The sequence below is a fragment of the Anabrus simplex genome, chromosome 1, assembly GCF_040414725.1.
Source record: "Anabrus simplex isolate iqAnaSimp1 chromosome 1, ASM4041472v1, whole genome shotgun sequence".
Classification (NCBI taxonomy): domain Eukaryota; kingdom Metazoa; phylum Arthropoda; class Insecta; order Orthoptera; family Tettigoniidae; genus Anabrus; species Anabrus simplex.
In genome coordinates this window covers 1,379,194,239-1,379,209,209 of record NC_090265.1, presented here as the reverse complement: position 1 = coordinate 1,379,209,209, position 14,971 = coordinate 1,379,194,239, and the positions used below count along the sequence as shown (strand labels likewise).

Below are 14,971 nucleotides of genomic sequence, written 5' to 3'. Positions count from 1 at the left end.
ATCATTCTGGGATGCGTGAGGATAAATTGGGGCGTATATTCATTTACAGGATGAAGAAAAAGGGATTGTAATAATTTATCAAGGGAAATGTTTGATAAATTTCCAAGTTCTTTGAAAATGTTTAAGAAAAAGGTATAAACAATTTGTAGGGAATCCACCACCTGGGCGACAACCCTAAATGCTGATCATTGATGATTGAGTGAACACTCTTCCACCACGTAGACCTACCTATTATCCTGATTAGAGAATTTAAAAATCTTTCTTTTCTCATGAACTTCAAACTTTGAGGAAGGTGCGTGCGTGTGCGTGTGTGTGTGTGTGTGTGTGTGTGTGTGTGTGTGTGTGTGTTGGTAATTTTGTTTTTTCAGAGTCCTTTGTCTTACGATATCAACAATAATAAAATCATGTAAATCTACAAGCCTGCTTTTCTCTAAAAGAATGTACCTGTAGTATTCTACAATAAGATAATAGATTCTCTCCATTTTTCACCATTTCTTGCATACAGTATGCAGCTCTAAGATTTGAAACTTCGACTTTTGCCCAAAAGATTACAATAATATCCCTTACCTCAAAATAATCTGTATGAGGTCCATAATACCCTCCAATACCATAGTTGCCAACATGTAGTTCCTCAGCTGTTTTAACATTCAGGTTAGTCATATCTGCAACTCGCTGATTTACGGCTGATACATGTGGGTGGTCCTCTTCCTTGAGCCATGCTGACTTGCTGATACGATAAGTGGATGTCTCATACTTACCAGTTTTGTTCTTATAAACTGTAGATTGAAAGAGCTGCAACACACAAAATTTAAAAAGCTGATAAGACTGTCAATACTTATTTTAACTTAAAATAGAATAAAATCTCAAGAGAAAGTTTTTCAAATAACTATTTCTCCTAAACCCCTAGTGTAAAAAAAGAAAAGAAAGAATGATGTTGCCTATACATTTCGTTTGAGTTGTTTGGGCAATTAACCACCTAATAACAGTATACATACATACATACATACATACATACATACATACATACATACATACATACATACATCTATATATATAAACTAAGAGTTTTGTCTGTACATTGCTCAGAATTTGAAAAAAGTGGTATTTCTGTATCGTTCATGTCCACAGTAACAAGGAAATGCATTTTTCTTTTCCGTAATTTCTGTCTGTCTGTCTGTCTGTCTGTCTGTCCGTCTGTCTGTACACGCATCACTTGAAAACGGCTGAAGAGAATTTAATGAAAATCGGTATGTAAAGTCAGGGGATGAGCCACTATAATCTAGGCTATAAATCATTTTATTCACGCTCAGTGAAATGGTAGTTTAGGGGAAGGCCTAAAATTAAATTCTCAAATATTTATATTTTAAGTGGTCCTGTCGATAAATACTACATAACTAACGTTACATAGAATTAAATTTCCGATCATTTATGTCTTATACAATTTTACCGTACCGGCTATGATAACACTGATATTCATGAATTTCGATTTTTGTTGCTAAGTCCACATCAAGGCCGAGCCACGAGAAAATAGGTGAACAGAATTTAATGAAAAACGGTATATAGAGTCGGGGAAGAAAAAACTGTAGTCTAAGCTATAAACAATTTTACTGAACCTGGGTGAAATGGTAGTTTAGGGGTAGGCGCCTAAAATTTAATTTTTAAATACCTTTTATTATTGCTCCTATAGAAAAGTACTACATAACAAAAGTTATAGAGAATTTGTGTTTTATTCAGTACCGACTGTGATAAGAGTAGTATTTCAGATTTGGAAGAAAACTAAATGCGAAGGCCTACAATATCAAAAGCGCATAACATTGATAAACAATAACATTACATTGACCATTGTTTGTTGTAATGTTCCTTGCCTCTTATCGTGCCCTCAACTCCGATAGATGGGATTGCTGTTGCGTACCGAGTATAACAGCCTGACTCAATATTGGCGGGAAAGAGTTGGGGAGTTGGAAAACTTTTTTTCTTTAGCATGCCATTCCTCTGGTTCATACATTGCCTGATACTGCTGGTACGTAACACACCGGTTCATCAGTATTCCAGCTATTCGCTCCCTACTCTGACTCGCTGTTTTGAATGAGAAGTGTACAGATTTGGCAGAGGCTCAGTTAATAATAGTAGTATGACCTGGTCTAGAATTACAGTTTAGGCCTATTCCAAATTATAGTACTACAATTCACAGATTGTGACTGATAGTAGGCAAGCAACCGAGCTCGATAGCTGCAGTCGCTTAAGTGCGGCCAGTATCCAGTAATCGGGAGATAGTGGGTTCGAGCCCCACTGTCGACAGCCCTGAAGATGGTTTTGCATGGTTTCCCATTTTCACACCAGGCAAATGCCGGGGCTGTACCTTAATTAAGGCCACGCCCGCTTACTTCCACTTCCTGGGCCTTTCCTATCCCATCGTCGCCACGAGACCTATCTGTGTTGGTGCGACGTAAAACAAATAGTAAAAAAAGCAGACCTACCATCATAATGAAAACTCCCTAGCCCAGTTTTCATGTGAGAAAAGACGTTTGGTGACTTCCCCGTCGCGTTTCTAGGGTAACGTTGCTATGCAATATAATACAATCTTGCTCACAACGTGTACACTACCTAACCTAGAATTCTGTATACAATGTAGAATTCCGTAGCGAAGCACGGGTACATCAGCTAGTACGTACATACATGCATGTCATCATACACATCCAGTCACATTTTATGACCACCTCCTACATTTGATGTCGGCTATGCATAGCCTGTGAAATACGTCACATGCAATAATAAGTGTCACGTGACAAAAGAAACATTATTTTCAAAAACTTTTTATTAGTAGACAAGCAGAATATCACATATAGTGAAAAAAGTGATGGATACAAAAAACATTTTTTACAACATCTGTTCAAGTGAATAGATATAGTTTTAAAATAGGCTAACTGAGCTCAACAGCTGCAGTCGCCTAAGTGCAGCCAGTATCCATTATTCGGGAGATAGTGGGTTCGAACCCCACTGTCGGCAGCCCAAAAGATGGTTTTCCGAGTTTCTCATTTTCACACTAGGCAAATGCTGGGGCTGTACCTTAATTAAGGCCACAGCCAATTCCTAAATGCTAGAGAGGTATCTCAGGGGCTCACAACTTGTAACTGGCAGGAATTAGAACTCATGGGAGGACATGGCTTAGGTGTGGGAAGGCAGGCTGGACTTCCATGAATTCCTTTCTCTACCACAGCAGATAATAATCTCAGGGGTTTGGGCACTCGGTCAGGACAGAAGTATCTTCAGTTCACTAGTTACATTCCAATTTAATGCCCTGCATCTCAATTTTTGAAAGTGTTAGTTTCTAAAAATGCCTAAAGAAAAGAGCACCAGAAGAGATTTACTAAATCAGTGAGTGTCAGGTAAAAGGGACTATTCAACAGATAGTGTCACCATGTACTGCCACGTTTGCTCAAAGGAAGTGAAATGTGAAAAGAAATTTCGGCTTGAACAGCATTCAAAAACAACTGCACATATTAAAGGAAAGGAGGAGAAGAACAGCACACCACAACAACTACTTCAGACGCAGGTAAAGCCCAAGTCCTGAATCTATATATATATAAAATAACTTGTCCTGACTGACTGATTCATCATCGCCGAGCCAAAACTACTGGACATAAAGAGATGAAATTTTGGGGATATATTCATATTAAGACGTAGGTGCTCGCTAAGAGAGGATTTTGGGATATTCCTTCGCTAAGGGGGTGAAAACGGGGGTGAAATTTTAAAATGAGTTGCTCTATATCTCAAAACTTTAAAAGTTTACAGATGTAAAAATTGGTATTTAGAATCGTCTTTAAAAATAAGGAAACACGTATTTTTTTGTTTTCAGAAAATCCCAATAGGAGGGGTGAAAAAGGGTGAAAATGGGGAAAATGGGTTGAATGCCTTTAATCAGGATACCGGTACCTATATCTCAGAAACTGAAGATATTACAGACCTGAAAATTGGTACGTTTGATCTCTTTTAAAAATAAAGAAACACGTATTTTTTTGTTTTTGGAAAATCCAATTAATGGGAGGGTGAAAAGGGGGTGAATTTTTAAAATGAGTGAATCTATATCTCCAAACTTTTAAAGTTTGCAGCTGTAAAAATTGGTATTTAGAACCTTCCTTAAAAATAAAGGAACACGTATTTTTTTGTTTTCAGAAAATCGCAATAGGAGGGATGAAAAAGGGTGAAAATGTGGGGAAATGGGTTGAATGCCTTTAATCAGGATACCGGTCCTTATATCTCAGAAACTGAAGATGTTACAGACCTGAAACTTGGTACTTTTGATCTCTATTAAAAATAAAGAAACACGTATTTTTTTGTTTTTGGAAAATCCAATTAATGGGAGGGTGAAAAGGGGGCGAATTTTTAAAATGAGTGAATTTATATCTCCAAACTTTTAAAGTTTGCAGATGTAAAAATTGATATTTAGAATCTTCATTAAGAATAAAGAAACACGTATTTTTTGGTTTTTTGAAAATCGCAATAGGAATCGTAAAAATGGGTGAAAAAGGGGTTGAATGCCTTTAATGAGGCTACTTATATCTCAGAACCTGAAGATATTACAGACCTGAAAATTGATGTTTGGGATCTCTTTAAAAAATAAAGAATCACGTATTTTTTTGTTTTTCGAAAATCCAATTAATGGGGGGGGGGGTGAAAAGGGGGTGATTTTTTAAAATGAGTGTATCTATATCTCAAAACTTTTAAAGTGTATGGATGTAAAAATTGGTATTTAGAATCTCCTTTAAAAATAAAGAAACGCGTAATCTTTTGTTCTCGGAAAATCCCAATAGGAAGGGTGTAAAAGGGTGAATAATGGGTTGAATGCCTTTAATGAGGCTTCTTATATTTCAGAACCTGAAGATATTACAGACCTGAAAATTGGTATGTGGTATCTACTTTAAAAGTAAAGAAACACGTATTTTTTCGTTTTTTGAAGATATAAATATTGGGGGTTGAAAGTGGGGGGTGAATTTTTAGAAATGAGTGTGTTTACATCTTAAAACTTAAAAATTTACAGATGTAAAAATTGGTAGTTAGAATCTCCTCTAAAAATAAAGGAACACGTATTTTTTTGTTTCCTGTAAATCCCAATAGGAGGGGTGTAAAAGGGTGAAAAATGGGTTGAATGCCTTTAATGAGGATACTTATATTTCAGAACCTGAAGATATTACAGAACCGAAAATTTGTATATGGGACCTCCTTTAAAAATAAAGAAACACGTATTTTTTAGTTTTTGGAAATCCAATTAATGGCGGTTAAACAGGAGTGACAAATTGGGTGAATTTTTTGAAAGACTATATCTACAGAATATCTTGGAAACGTAAAATGTTACAGACGTAAAAAGTGGGTGTTTGGAATCTCCTGTAAATGTAAAGAAACATAGGTGATTTGTTTTTGGAAATCCACCTAAGGGGAACTCAAAAGTGGTGAAATTTTAAAATGAGAATTTTTACAGTATATCTAAAAAAACTTAACATGTTACAGAAGTGAAAAATGGTATTTTTTATCTCTATTAAACATAACGAATCGTGTATTTTTATTTTTCGGAAATACCACTTGGGTGGTGGGGGGTGGGTAAGAGTGACTGAAAATGGTGTTGAATTCTTTTAATTAGGCTACTGATATCTCAAAAATGAAGATGTTACAGACGTGAAATTCGATATTTGCAATCTGCTTTAAAAGTAAAGAAACACGTATTCTCGGAAAATCCAATGAGGGGGGGGGGGGGGTGAAAGTATTGAAAATTTAATTGACTTAATTGTATGAGAATGCAAACATCTAATAAAAACTAAAGTTGTTACAGACGTGAAAATTCGTATTTAGATCTCCTTTAAAAACAAAGAAAAACGCGTTTCGGTGGGGAAACCATCTTGGAGGGTGGGAGTGTAAAGGAGTTGAATTCCTTTCATGACGACACATAAATCAAAAGCTGAAGAAGTTAGAGTCGTGATAATTGGTATTTAGAAGATCTTTTACTATTAAAGAAGCAAGTATTTTTTGCGGGAAAATTCACTTACGGGTGGGGGGGAGTAGTGTGAGATGAAGTGAAAAAAATAAATTATTTTTATGGGGATACTTATATCTCAAAACTGACGGCAATAGACGTGAACATTGGTGTTTGGAATCTCCTTTAAACATAAAGAAACAAGCCTTCTTTTAATTTTTTTTTTTGGGGGGGGGGGGTTGCCGGTAAATAAACTTAACGGCGGTGGGGTGTAGAAGGAGGTGAACCCATTGATTTTACTGTTCTTAATGTACTTATAAGTATCCTCCTTTGCTAAGGCGGCAGCGCGCGGGCCTCTCTCACAGCTGGGTTCCGTGGTTCAAATCCCGGTCACTCCATGTGACATTCGTGCTGGAAAAAACGGAGGTGGGACAGGTTTTTCTCCGGATACTCCGGTTTTCCCTGTCATCAGCCTTTCCAGCAACACATAATAGTAATAATAATAATAATAATAATAATAATAATAATAATAATAATAATAATAATAATGTTCCGGACCGTCGTCAAATGTGCGGATCGCGCTGGAAACGGCTCCTGGACGGGTAATGACTAAGAATGCAGTCCGGCCGCGGGTTCAGTGCCGCCAAAGCACCCAATATGACACCACGCCGGATCTCCTGAAGGATTTTATACATATTAAAATGATTATAGGAAAAGATGGCAAAGATTTACGGAGCCAACTGACCGGGAGGAATACCTGAGCCTAGCCCGGGAAGTACGAAATCGATTGCTGGAAAGGAAGATTGAAAAATGGGAGGAAACGTGCCGTAATCTAATAGAAAACGAGTCAGATCGGGAATTTTGGTGGATTCTCACAGAAAACGAGTCAGATCGCGAATTTCGGCGGATTATATATCTAAAACAATAAGCATTCAATTATAAATTTCAGTACAATACCGTAGCGAAGCACGGGTATCTTGCTAGTTCTTAATAAACTTTCAAATGATCTGCTTTCGTATGCAGCAACATTCCATGGAATAAATTAACAATCCAGTTCTGCAATCATTTCTCAAGAAATATTGTGTAAATTAAAAAATACCAGATGAATCAACACTTAGGAAGAATTACCTAAATCCTATATATGAATCTACCCTAGAATTGATCCGTTCTGACATCGGAAGGAACTGTGTGCGCATATCGGTGGATGAGACAACAGATTCATGTGGCCGTTACATAGCAAATTTCGTGGTTGATAAGTTACATCCAGATGAACCCGGTAAGCCACATCTTCTTGCTTGTAAAGTACTAGAGAAAACCAACCATAGCACAATAGCAAGATTTGCGAATGATTCTCTGCAACTATTGTGGCCATCTGAAATTGAGAATAATTGTTGTAAAGTGCTTGTACTGCTCACAGATGCAGCTTCGTATATGTTGAAAGCAGCAAAGGCCCTCTAAGTATTTTATACAAAACTCATACACGTAACCTGTTTAGCGCATGGATTACACTGCATTGCAGAAGAAATACATGCACAGTTTCCAGCTGTTAACAATTTAATTGCCTCCATGGCTCAGACGGCAGTGTGTCGGCCTCTCACCGCTGGATACTGTGGTTCAAATCTCGGTCACTCCATGTGAGATTTGTGCTGGACAAAGCGGAGGAGGGACAGGTTTATCTACGGGTACTCCGGTTTTCCCTGTCATCTTTCAATCCAGCAACACTCTCCATTCTCATTTCATAGGATCTATCAGTCATTAATATATCACTTTGGGAGTGGCGACCCCATCGTACTAACAGACTACATATGGTTCAGACATTACAACCCTGACCCGGTCAAAGACTGGAAAGCAGGTTGTAAGTTTTTATTTTCATTTTTTAACAATTTAATTAGATGTAGGAAGAAACTGTTTCCGAAAGCACCAGCTCGTGTCCAGTTCTACAAAGATTGAAGTTCCTGGTTATCTGCAGTATCACTTTATCGCAAAATTTTTAATGAAGTGAAAGAAGTGGTTACAAAACTTGAAGATGAGCATAATGCATGTGTCTGTGATGCAAAAGTTGTGTTTGAAACTGCTACTGTTTATCAAGATGTGAATTTAATCCATGCACATTTTTTTAAACTTCCAAAAGCCATTGAGAGCTTAGAATCTTAGGTACTTCCCTCCATGAATCACTTGATCTCGTTGAGAAAGCTGCATCTTCATTGAATTCCACTCCAGGCAAAATTGGAGAGAAGATTAAATGCAAGTTCGAAAAGGTGTTAAATTTGAACCCAGCACTGAAGAAGATTAAGTTAATTAGTCAATACTTGAATGAAACTAGGGTATCTTTGCCAGATGTATACCCTGAAACGTTGGTGCCCATGTATAAGTATTGTCTAATCACATCAGTTACTGTAGAACGATCATTCTCAGCCTATAAACACATTTTGATGGACAATAGACATAGTTTGTCTCCAGAGAACATTGAAAGACTACTAGTTACCTATTGTCATGCTTCTTTTTGCAATAAATGATACCTGTAAATAGGTAGGCCTAAGTGAATAAAATTGCATGATTTTAAGAACATATTTCCTTATTTTCCGTGCATATATTCTAACTTTTTAGTGCATATTTGCATGCATATAAATCCGGGCCCAACATATAAGTCAGGTGACTTTCAATGAAAGCATGATGAATAGATTTTAAAAACATATGGTTGAATTTATATCTTAGTCTGTGAAGCACTCCACTTGCTGGAGTTATTTCTTTGCATATGGTTTTAACTTGCTCATTCCAGTCAAGCATTTCATCTATTTTTAAACCTAGAAATTTAGTAAATTGTACTCTTGGTAAAGGATGATCGAAAAAGTTAATGTAAGATCAAGAGGAGTTGCACATCAGGGCTTGTGAAAAATCATGTAGTTGGTCTTGCTAAAATTAGTGGATAGTCTATTGTTTGAAAGCCAAGTTTGTAATAAGCTAATGTCATACTGCAGTTTTACCTCAAGTTCTTTAGCAGAGGTACCAACATAGAAAATATTTGTATCATCTGCAAAAAGAGATAATTGTCCTTGTAATTTTAGGGAGCCTATATAATTCACAAATATTAGAAATAAATTTGGACACAGTACTGAACCCTGAAACCTTTTAGCATTTTTATATGAAACGAACTGTGATCGATCGCTGAGATAATTCTTAAACCAGTTCATTGCTACACCTCTTACTCCTGTGTCTTTCAGTTTTCTGATCATGATCTCGTGATCAACTATGTCAAAGGCTTTTCTTAAGTCTATAAATAACCCAGAAGCTAATTTTTGTGAATCAAGAGCTTCCTGCAGTCTAATGATAATTTCCTCAACAGCACTGTATGTGCTGGAATTTGGAATAAAGCCATATTGATATTTATAAAAGTACAGTAATTATTCTTAAGAAGGAATTTCAATAATCATATTTTATCTACTTTTTCTAATGTTTTGGCTAAAATGGGCACAATAGAGATTGATCAGTAATTGTTTATGTCTAATTTTTCTAAGCCTTCATGGATGGGTATAACTTTGGCAATTTTTAAAAATGTAGGAACTGTACCTTCAGCTAGCGATTTGTTCATAAATGCAGCGATGTATGGAACTAATTCAGTTGATAACTGTTTGAGAATTGTGTTGCTTAAACCATAACAATCGCAACAACTGGAATTTTTTAGTTCTTTTATCATACTTGCTACTTCTTTGTTGTCAGTTGGGTACAAGAATAAAGAATTTCTTGGAGCTGTGTGATATTTATATGGATTACTGGTATTGGTTGTAGGCAAATTAACAGCTAGATCCTGACCAGTACTAGTAAAATATTAATTTAATGTTGTTGAAATATCGCAGGGATTGGTGATTATACTACTATTAATTTTAGTTGAATATCTCTATTGTTGTTATTTGTTGTTTGAAGTATCTCGTTAACTAATTTCCAGGGATTTTTACTAGAAACTAACCTGTTACTATAATAAGAACTTTCAGCTTCTCTTTTAAGTTTAGTGACCTTATTACAGAGTATTTTATATTCATCTTTTAGATATTCTGAGACATACTGGCATCCCCTTCCCAACCTATAATGCTATCTCTTGATTTTCCCATATATTTAATTTTTATATTTTACTAGCAAATGTACCCGTGCTTCATGACGGTATTCTACATTGTATATGGATATCGAAGTAAATACTGTACATGCAGTAAATAAGATTGTTTTAAAATTGCTAAGTCGTGGATGAGGTTATTTTGAGGAGATGCCACATAGCACAGTCCACTGTGTTGTTTGTTCAAACGAAGTAAAATACATTGGCAGAAGTACATGTCCCTTAGTGTTATCCGAGAAATAGCACGGGGAGGTCCACATACATTGTTTTCAATATAAAGTGTTGGTTGCAGAGTTGTGACGATAACAGCAGGCTCACTTGCCTACTGCCATTCACAATCGACTTAGGAAGTTTACATTATAATTGCAGGCCCCATTGCCTACTGCGCGGTCACAATCGATTTAGGGAGTTTTCGTTACAATGGAAGGCCCCCTTTCCTACTTCCATACAGATTACAGTTGAGGAGTTTTTATTATAATGGCAGGTAACTTCCCTACTACCAGTCAAAATTGAGTTGTGCCATTATCATTATAATGACAGGTCCTTTTCCCTTCTGCCAGCCAGCTTACTGCCAGTCACACAGAGTTGGTGAGTTTCTATTAAAATAGCAGGCCACTATGCCTAATGCTAGTCACATTTTTGATGGGTATATTTGTTTATAATGGCGGGCACCCTGGCCTACAGCCAGACACAATTGGGTAGGGGAGTTTTGAACAAAATTGCACGCTCCCTTGCCTTCTGCAAGTCAAATCGAGAAGTGGATTATTCATTATAATGGTAGGCCTTCCTTACTAAAGCCAGTTACACAGAAGTTGGAGAAGGATCCGATTCCAACTGCCAGTCAAAGTCGGTTTGGGGAGTACTGATTACAATAGCAGACAGATCCTTTTCGATCGCTACAAATCGACATCAATCAGTATACACAGATCGACATGCGAAAGTATATGCATGTTTACAATGTTGCAGACCTTCATTTACAGGTTACCTGCTGATAAACGGTACATCATATCGACAAAGGATTGTACCATAAGATGCAGTATTTAGGGGCCTAAATGGCTGGTCCTATGATATTTTCTTGCATCTCATCTATTCATGGGTCAGATTGAGTTAGAAACATTGAACAGAGTGAAATTTGTGTAAGATTATCTTACATTTCATTACTTTTCGGATAATTATGTGACACAGCGTTTGGCTCACATAATGGGTACTGGGTCGGCCAATGTTCATGTAGAGTTTGATAAATCTACAGTATATTTCTTGTAAGTGATTTAAAGTATGAATTATGCATGTAAAAAGTCCAAAATTACTTAAAAATCGAGAAACAGAGACGAATCTAACGAATAAGGGATACAGATATGACAAAAAGTTGTAAGTCAAACGTTGAAGAACACTCCAAATTGAACAGAGATTGTGCCATCCGTTATGTGACAGGACTGCCCGTTTATCCCACGAAATACCTCGAAACTAAGGTCTGCTTCATAATTAAAATTGCCTCCATATTTTAATATTCTTCGGGGATAAAAAGTGAAAAATTTAAAGATCTTGGAATTTTTCTGTCCGTTACAGGCTAAAACGTATAATTTTGCCAAATTTCAATTTTCTTGCTCGTCTGGCAGATCATGCCACAATCTGGATTTTGGGTGAGGGGGGGTAAAAATTAGGACTTTCAGGAAACTACACCAAAAATATACAGAAGGGATACAGATATGACAAAAGTATCCAGTATTCGGGAGATAGTAGGTTCGAACCCCACTGTCGGCAACCCCGAAAATGGTTTTCCGTGGTTTCCCATTTTCACACCAGGCAAATGCTGGGGCTGTACTTTAATTAAGGCCACGGCCGCTTCCTTCCCACTCCTAGTCCTTTCCTGTCCCATCGTCACCATAAGACCTATCTGTGTCGGTGCGACGTAAAGCAACTAGCAAAAAAAAAAAGGTATGAAAAAAGTTATAAGTCCAAGGTTGAAGATCACTCGAAACTGAACCGAGATTGTGCCTTCCGTTTGGTGATAGGACTTACCGTTTACATGCGAAATACCTCCAAATGAAGGTCTGCACTGTCATTAAATTGCCTCCATATTTCGACATTCTTCAGTATAAAAAGTGAAAAATTTAAAGATCTTGGAAATTTTCCATAGGTTACGATATTTTAATGGGGTGAAATTTGGGTACATTTGGGTATGCATAATTTTGTTTAATTTCAATTTTCCAGCTCGTGTGGCAGATTGTGAGGCAATCTTGATTTTGGGCGAGGAGGGCAAAATTTAGGACTTTCAGGAAACTATAGCTAAAAAAATGCAGATGGACATTATTACCCCTTAAACAGAAAGCTGTACAAAAATTTTGCCAAAATAGTCAATGCACAGACACACGGTTGTTACGATTTGATTTATATAGATAGATGAGGAATCTACTCCACGTATAACACCTTTTGGGCTATGTCCGCTGGACTTAGCCTCAGAAACCGACCATATCACTCAAAGAACTATGCAATCTGATGGTAACAATGTTATTTAATTTATTTAAAGTTAGAAACTTGGTAAATGTTCCGTATTGAACTGAGAATCACAATGTTAAAAAGAGAGTTAAGAGGTTCCACCTTTTCAATACACTGATATAGAGTTGCACAAACTTATGTACAACATTGTTTAATTCGGTGATGGTGATGGTGGCAGAACGTCTTTTATCCAAGGTTACCGCTCCATCTTTGTTTACCCTCACTCCACTACGAAGAGGTATGGAATTTAATCTACGAATGTGTTTGAAATTGTATATACCACTACACTACTACACTGCCGACCAACATACTAATAATGAATTTTTTTTTCCTACCACCAGGACATGAACTGGCTAGCTTTGGTGATAGATTGAAATAAAAATGTAAACAGACTCTGGGATGGGTTTAAAGCAATTGTTGAGGAATGTGAAAACAGGTTTGTACCTTTAAAGGTGGTAAGGAATGGTAAAGATCCACTATATTATAACACAGAAGTAAAGAGACTAAGAAGAAGGTGCAGGTTGGAAAGAGAGTTAGAAATGGCTGTGGAAGTAAGGAGAAATTGAAAGAACTTATTAAGAAATTAAATCTAGCAAAAAAGTCAGCTAAGGATAATATGATGGCAAGCATAATTGGTGGTCATACAAATTTTAGTGAAAAAAGGAAGAGTATGTATAGGTACTTTAAGGCAGAAACAGGTTCCAAGAAGGACATTCCAGGAATCATTAATGAACAAGGGCAGCGTGTATGCAAGGATCTTCAAAAGGCAGAAGTATTCATTCAGCAGTACCGGTATGTAAAGATTGTTGTTTACAAGGATAATGTCCAGATAGAGGAGGTGACTAATACTAGGGAAGTATTACAATTTACCTATGACAAAAATTACATTTACAGTAAGATACAGATGTTGAGAACTATGAAAGCAGCTGGAATTAATAAGGTTTCGGGGGATATAATAAAGACAATGGGTTGGGATATAGTACCATATCTTAAGTACTTATTTGATTGTTGTTTGCATTAAGGAGCTATAACAAACTAATGGAGAGTTGCTATAGTAGCCCCTGTGTATAAAGGAATGGGTGATAGACCTAAAGCTGAAAATTGCAGGCCAGTCAGTTTGACATGCATTGTATGTAAACTTTGGGAAAGCATTCTTTTTGATTATATTAGACATGTTTGCAAAATTGATACCCTAACTGGTTTGATAGAAGGCAGTTTGTGTTTAGGAAAGGTTATTCCATTGAAGCTCATCTTGTGGGGTTCCAGCAAAATATAGCAGATATCCTAGATCCAGGAGGTCAAATGGACTGAATCGCAATAGATCTACCTAAGCCATTTGATAGGGTAGATCATGGGAGGCTCCTGGAAAAAATGAGTGCAATTGGACTTGACAAAAGAGTGACTGAATGGTAGGATATATTTCTAGAAAATAGATCCCAGAGAATTAGAGTAGGCAAAGCTTTATCTGACCCTGTAATAATTAAGAGGGGAATTCCTCAAGGTAGTATTATTGGATTTTTATGTTTTCTTATATATATCAATGATATATGTAAAGAAGTGGAATCAGAGATAAGGCTTTTTGTAGATGATGTTATTCTGTACAGAGTAATAAATAAGTTACAAGATTGTGAGCAACTGTATAATGACCTCGATAATGTTGTGAGATGGACAGTAGGCTATGGTATGATGATAAATGGGGTTAACCCTCAAACACACGCGTATGGGGTGGAATCCACCCCAGGTCATTCTATTTCCTAGTGAAATGAACAAATAACTTTTCTGTGCTCTCTCCGCTCTTGTACATTCTGGCTGGATCCCTGCAGAAAGAGTCATTCGTACATAATTTATCTTAAATTCTCCAATTAGTACAGTAATTCATATTTTACAATAGAATGATATGTGGGGTGGAAAGCACCCCCACGCAAGTGTCTGCGTCCTAAGATCTGACGCGTGTGCTTGAGGGTTAAAAGTCAGGTTGTGAGTTTCACAAATAGGAAAAGTCCTCTCAGTTTTAATTACTGCATTGATGGGGTGAAAGTTCCCTTTGGGGATCATTGTAAGTACCTGGGTGTTAATATAAAGAAAGATCTTCATTGGGGTAATCACATAAATATGATTGTAAATAAAGGGTACAGATCTCTGCACATGGTAATGAGGGTGTTTAGGGGTTGTAGTAAGGATGTAAAAGAGAGGGCACACAAGTCTCTGGTAAGACCCCAACTAGAGTATGGTTCCAGTGTACGGGAACCTCACCAGGATTACTTGATTCAAGAACTGGACGAAATCCAAAGAAAAGCAGTTTGATTTGTTCTGGGTGATTTCCGACAAAAGAGTAGCGTTACAAAAATGTTGCAAATTTTGGGCTGGGAAGACTTGGGAGACAGGAGACGAGCTGCTCGGCTAAG

General features: G+C 36.9%; 1 protein-coding gene across 1 annotated transcript in view; it reads right to left on the bottom strand.

Annotated features, from left to right (window-relative positions):
• LOC136859330 (prolyl 4-hydroxylase subunit alpha-1-like) overlaps window positions 1-14,971 on the bottom strand; it is a 642,002-nt gene that overhangs the window by 184,298 nt on the left and 442,733 nt on the right. The window contains exon 13 of the mRNA XM_068225777.1: window positions 568-792. Coding sequence (XP_068081878.1) covers window positions 568-792 — 225 coding nt within the window. The remainder of the gene's footprint in view (window positions 1-567; window positions 793-14,971) is intronic.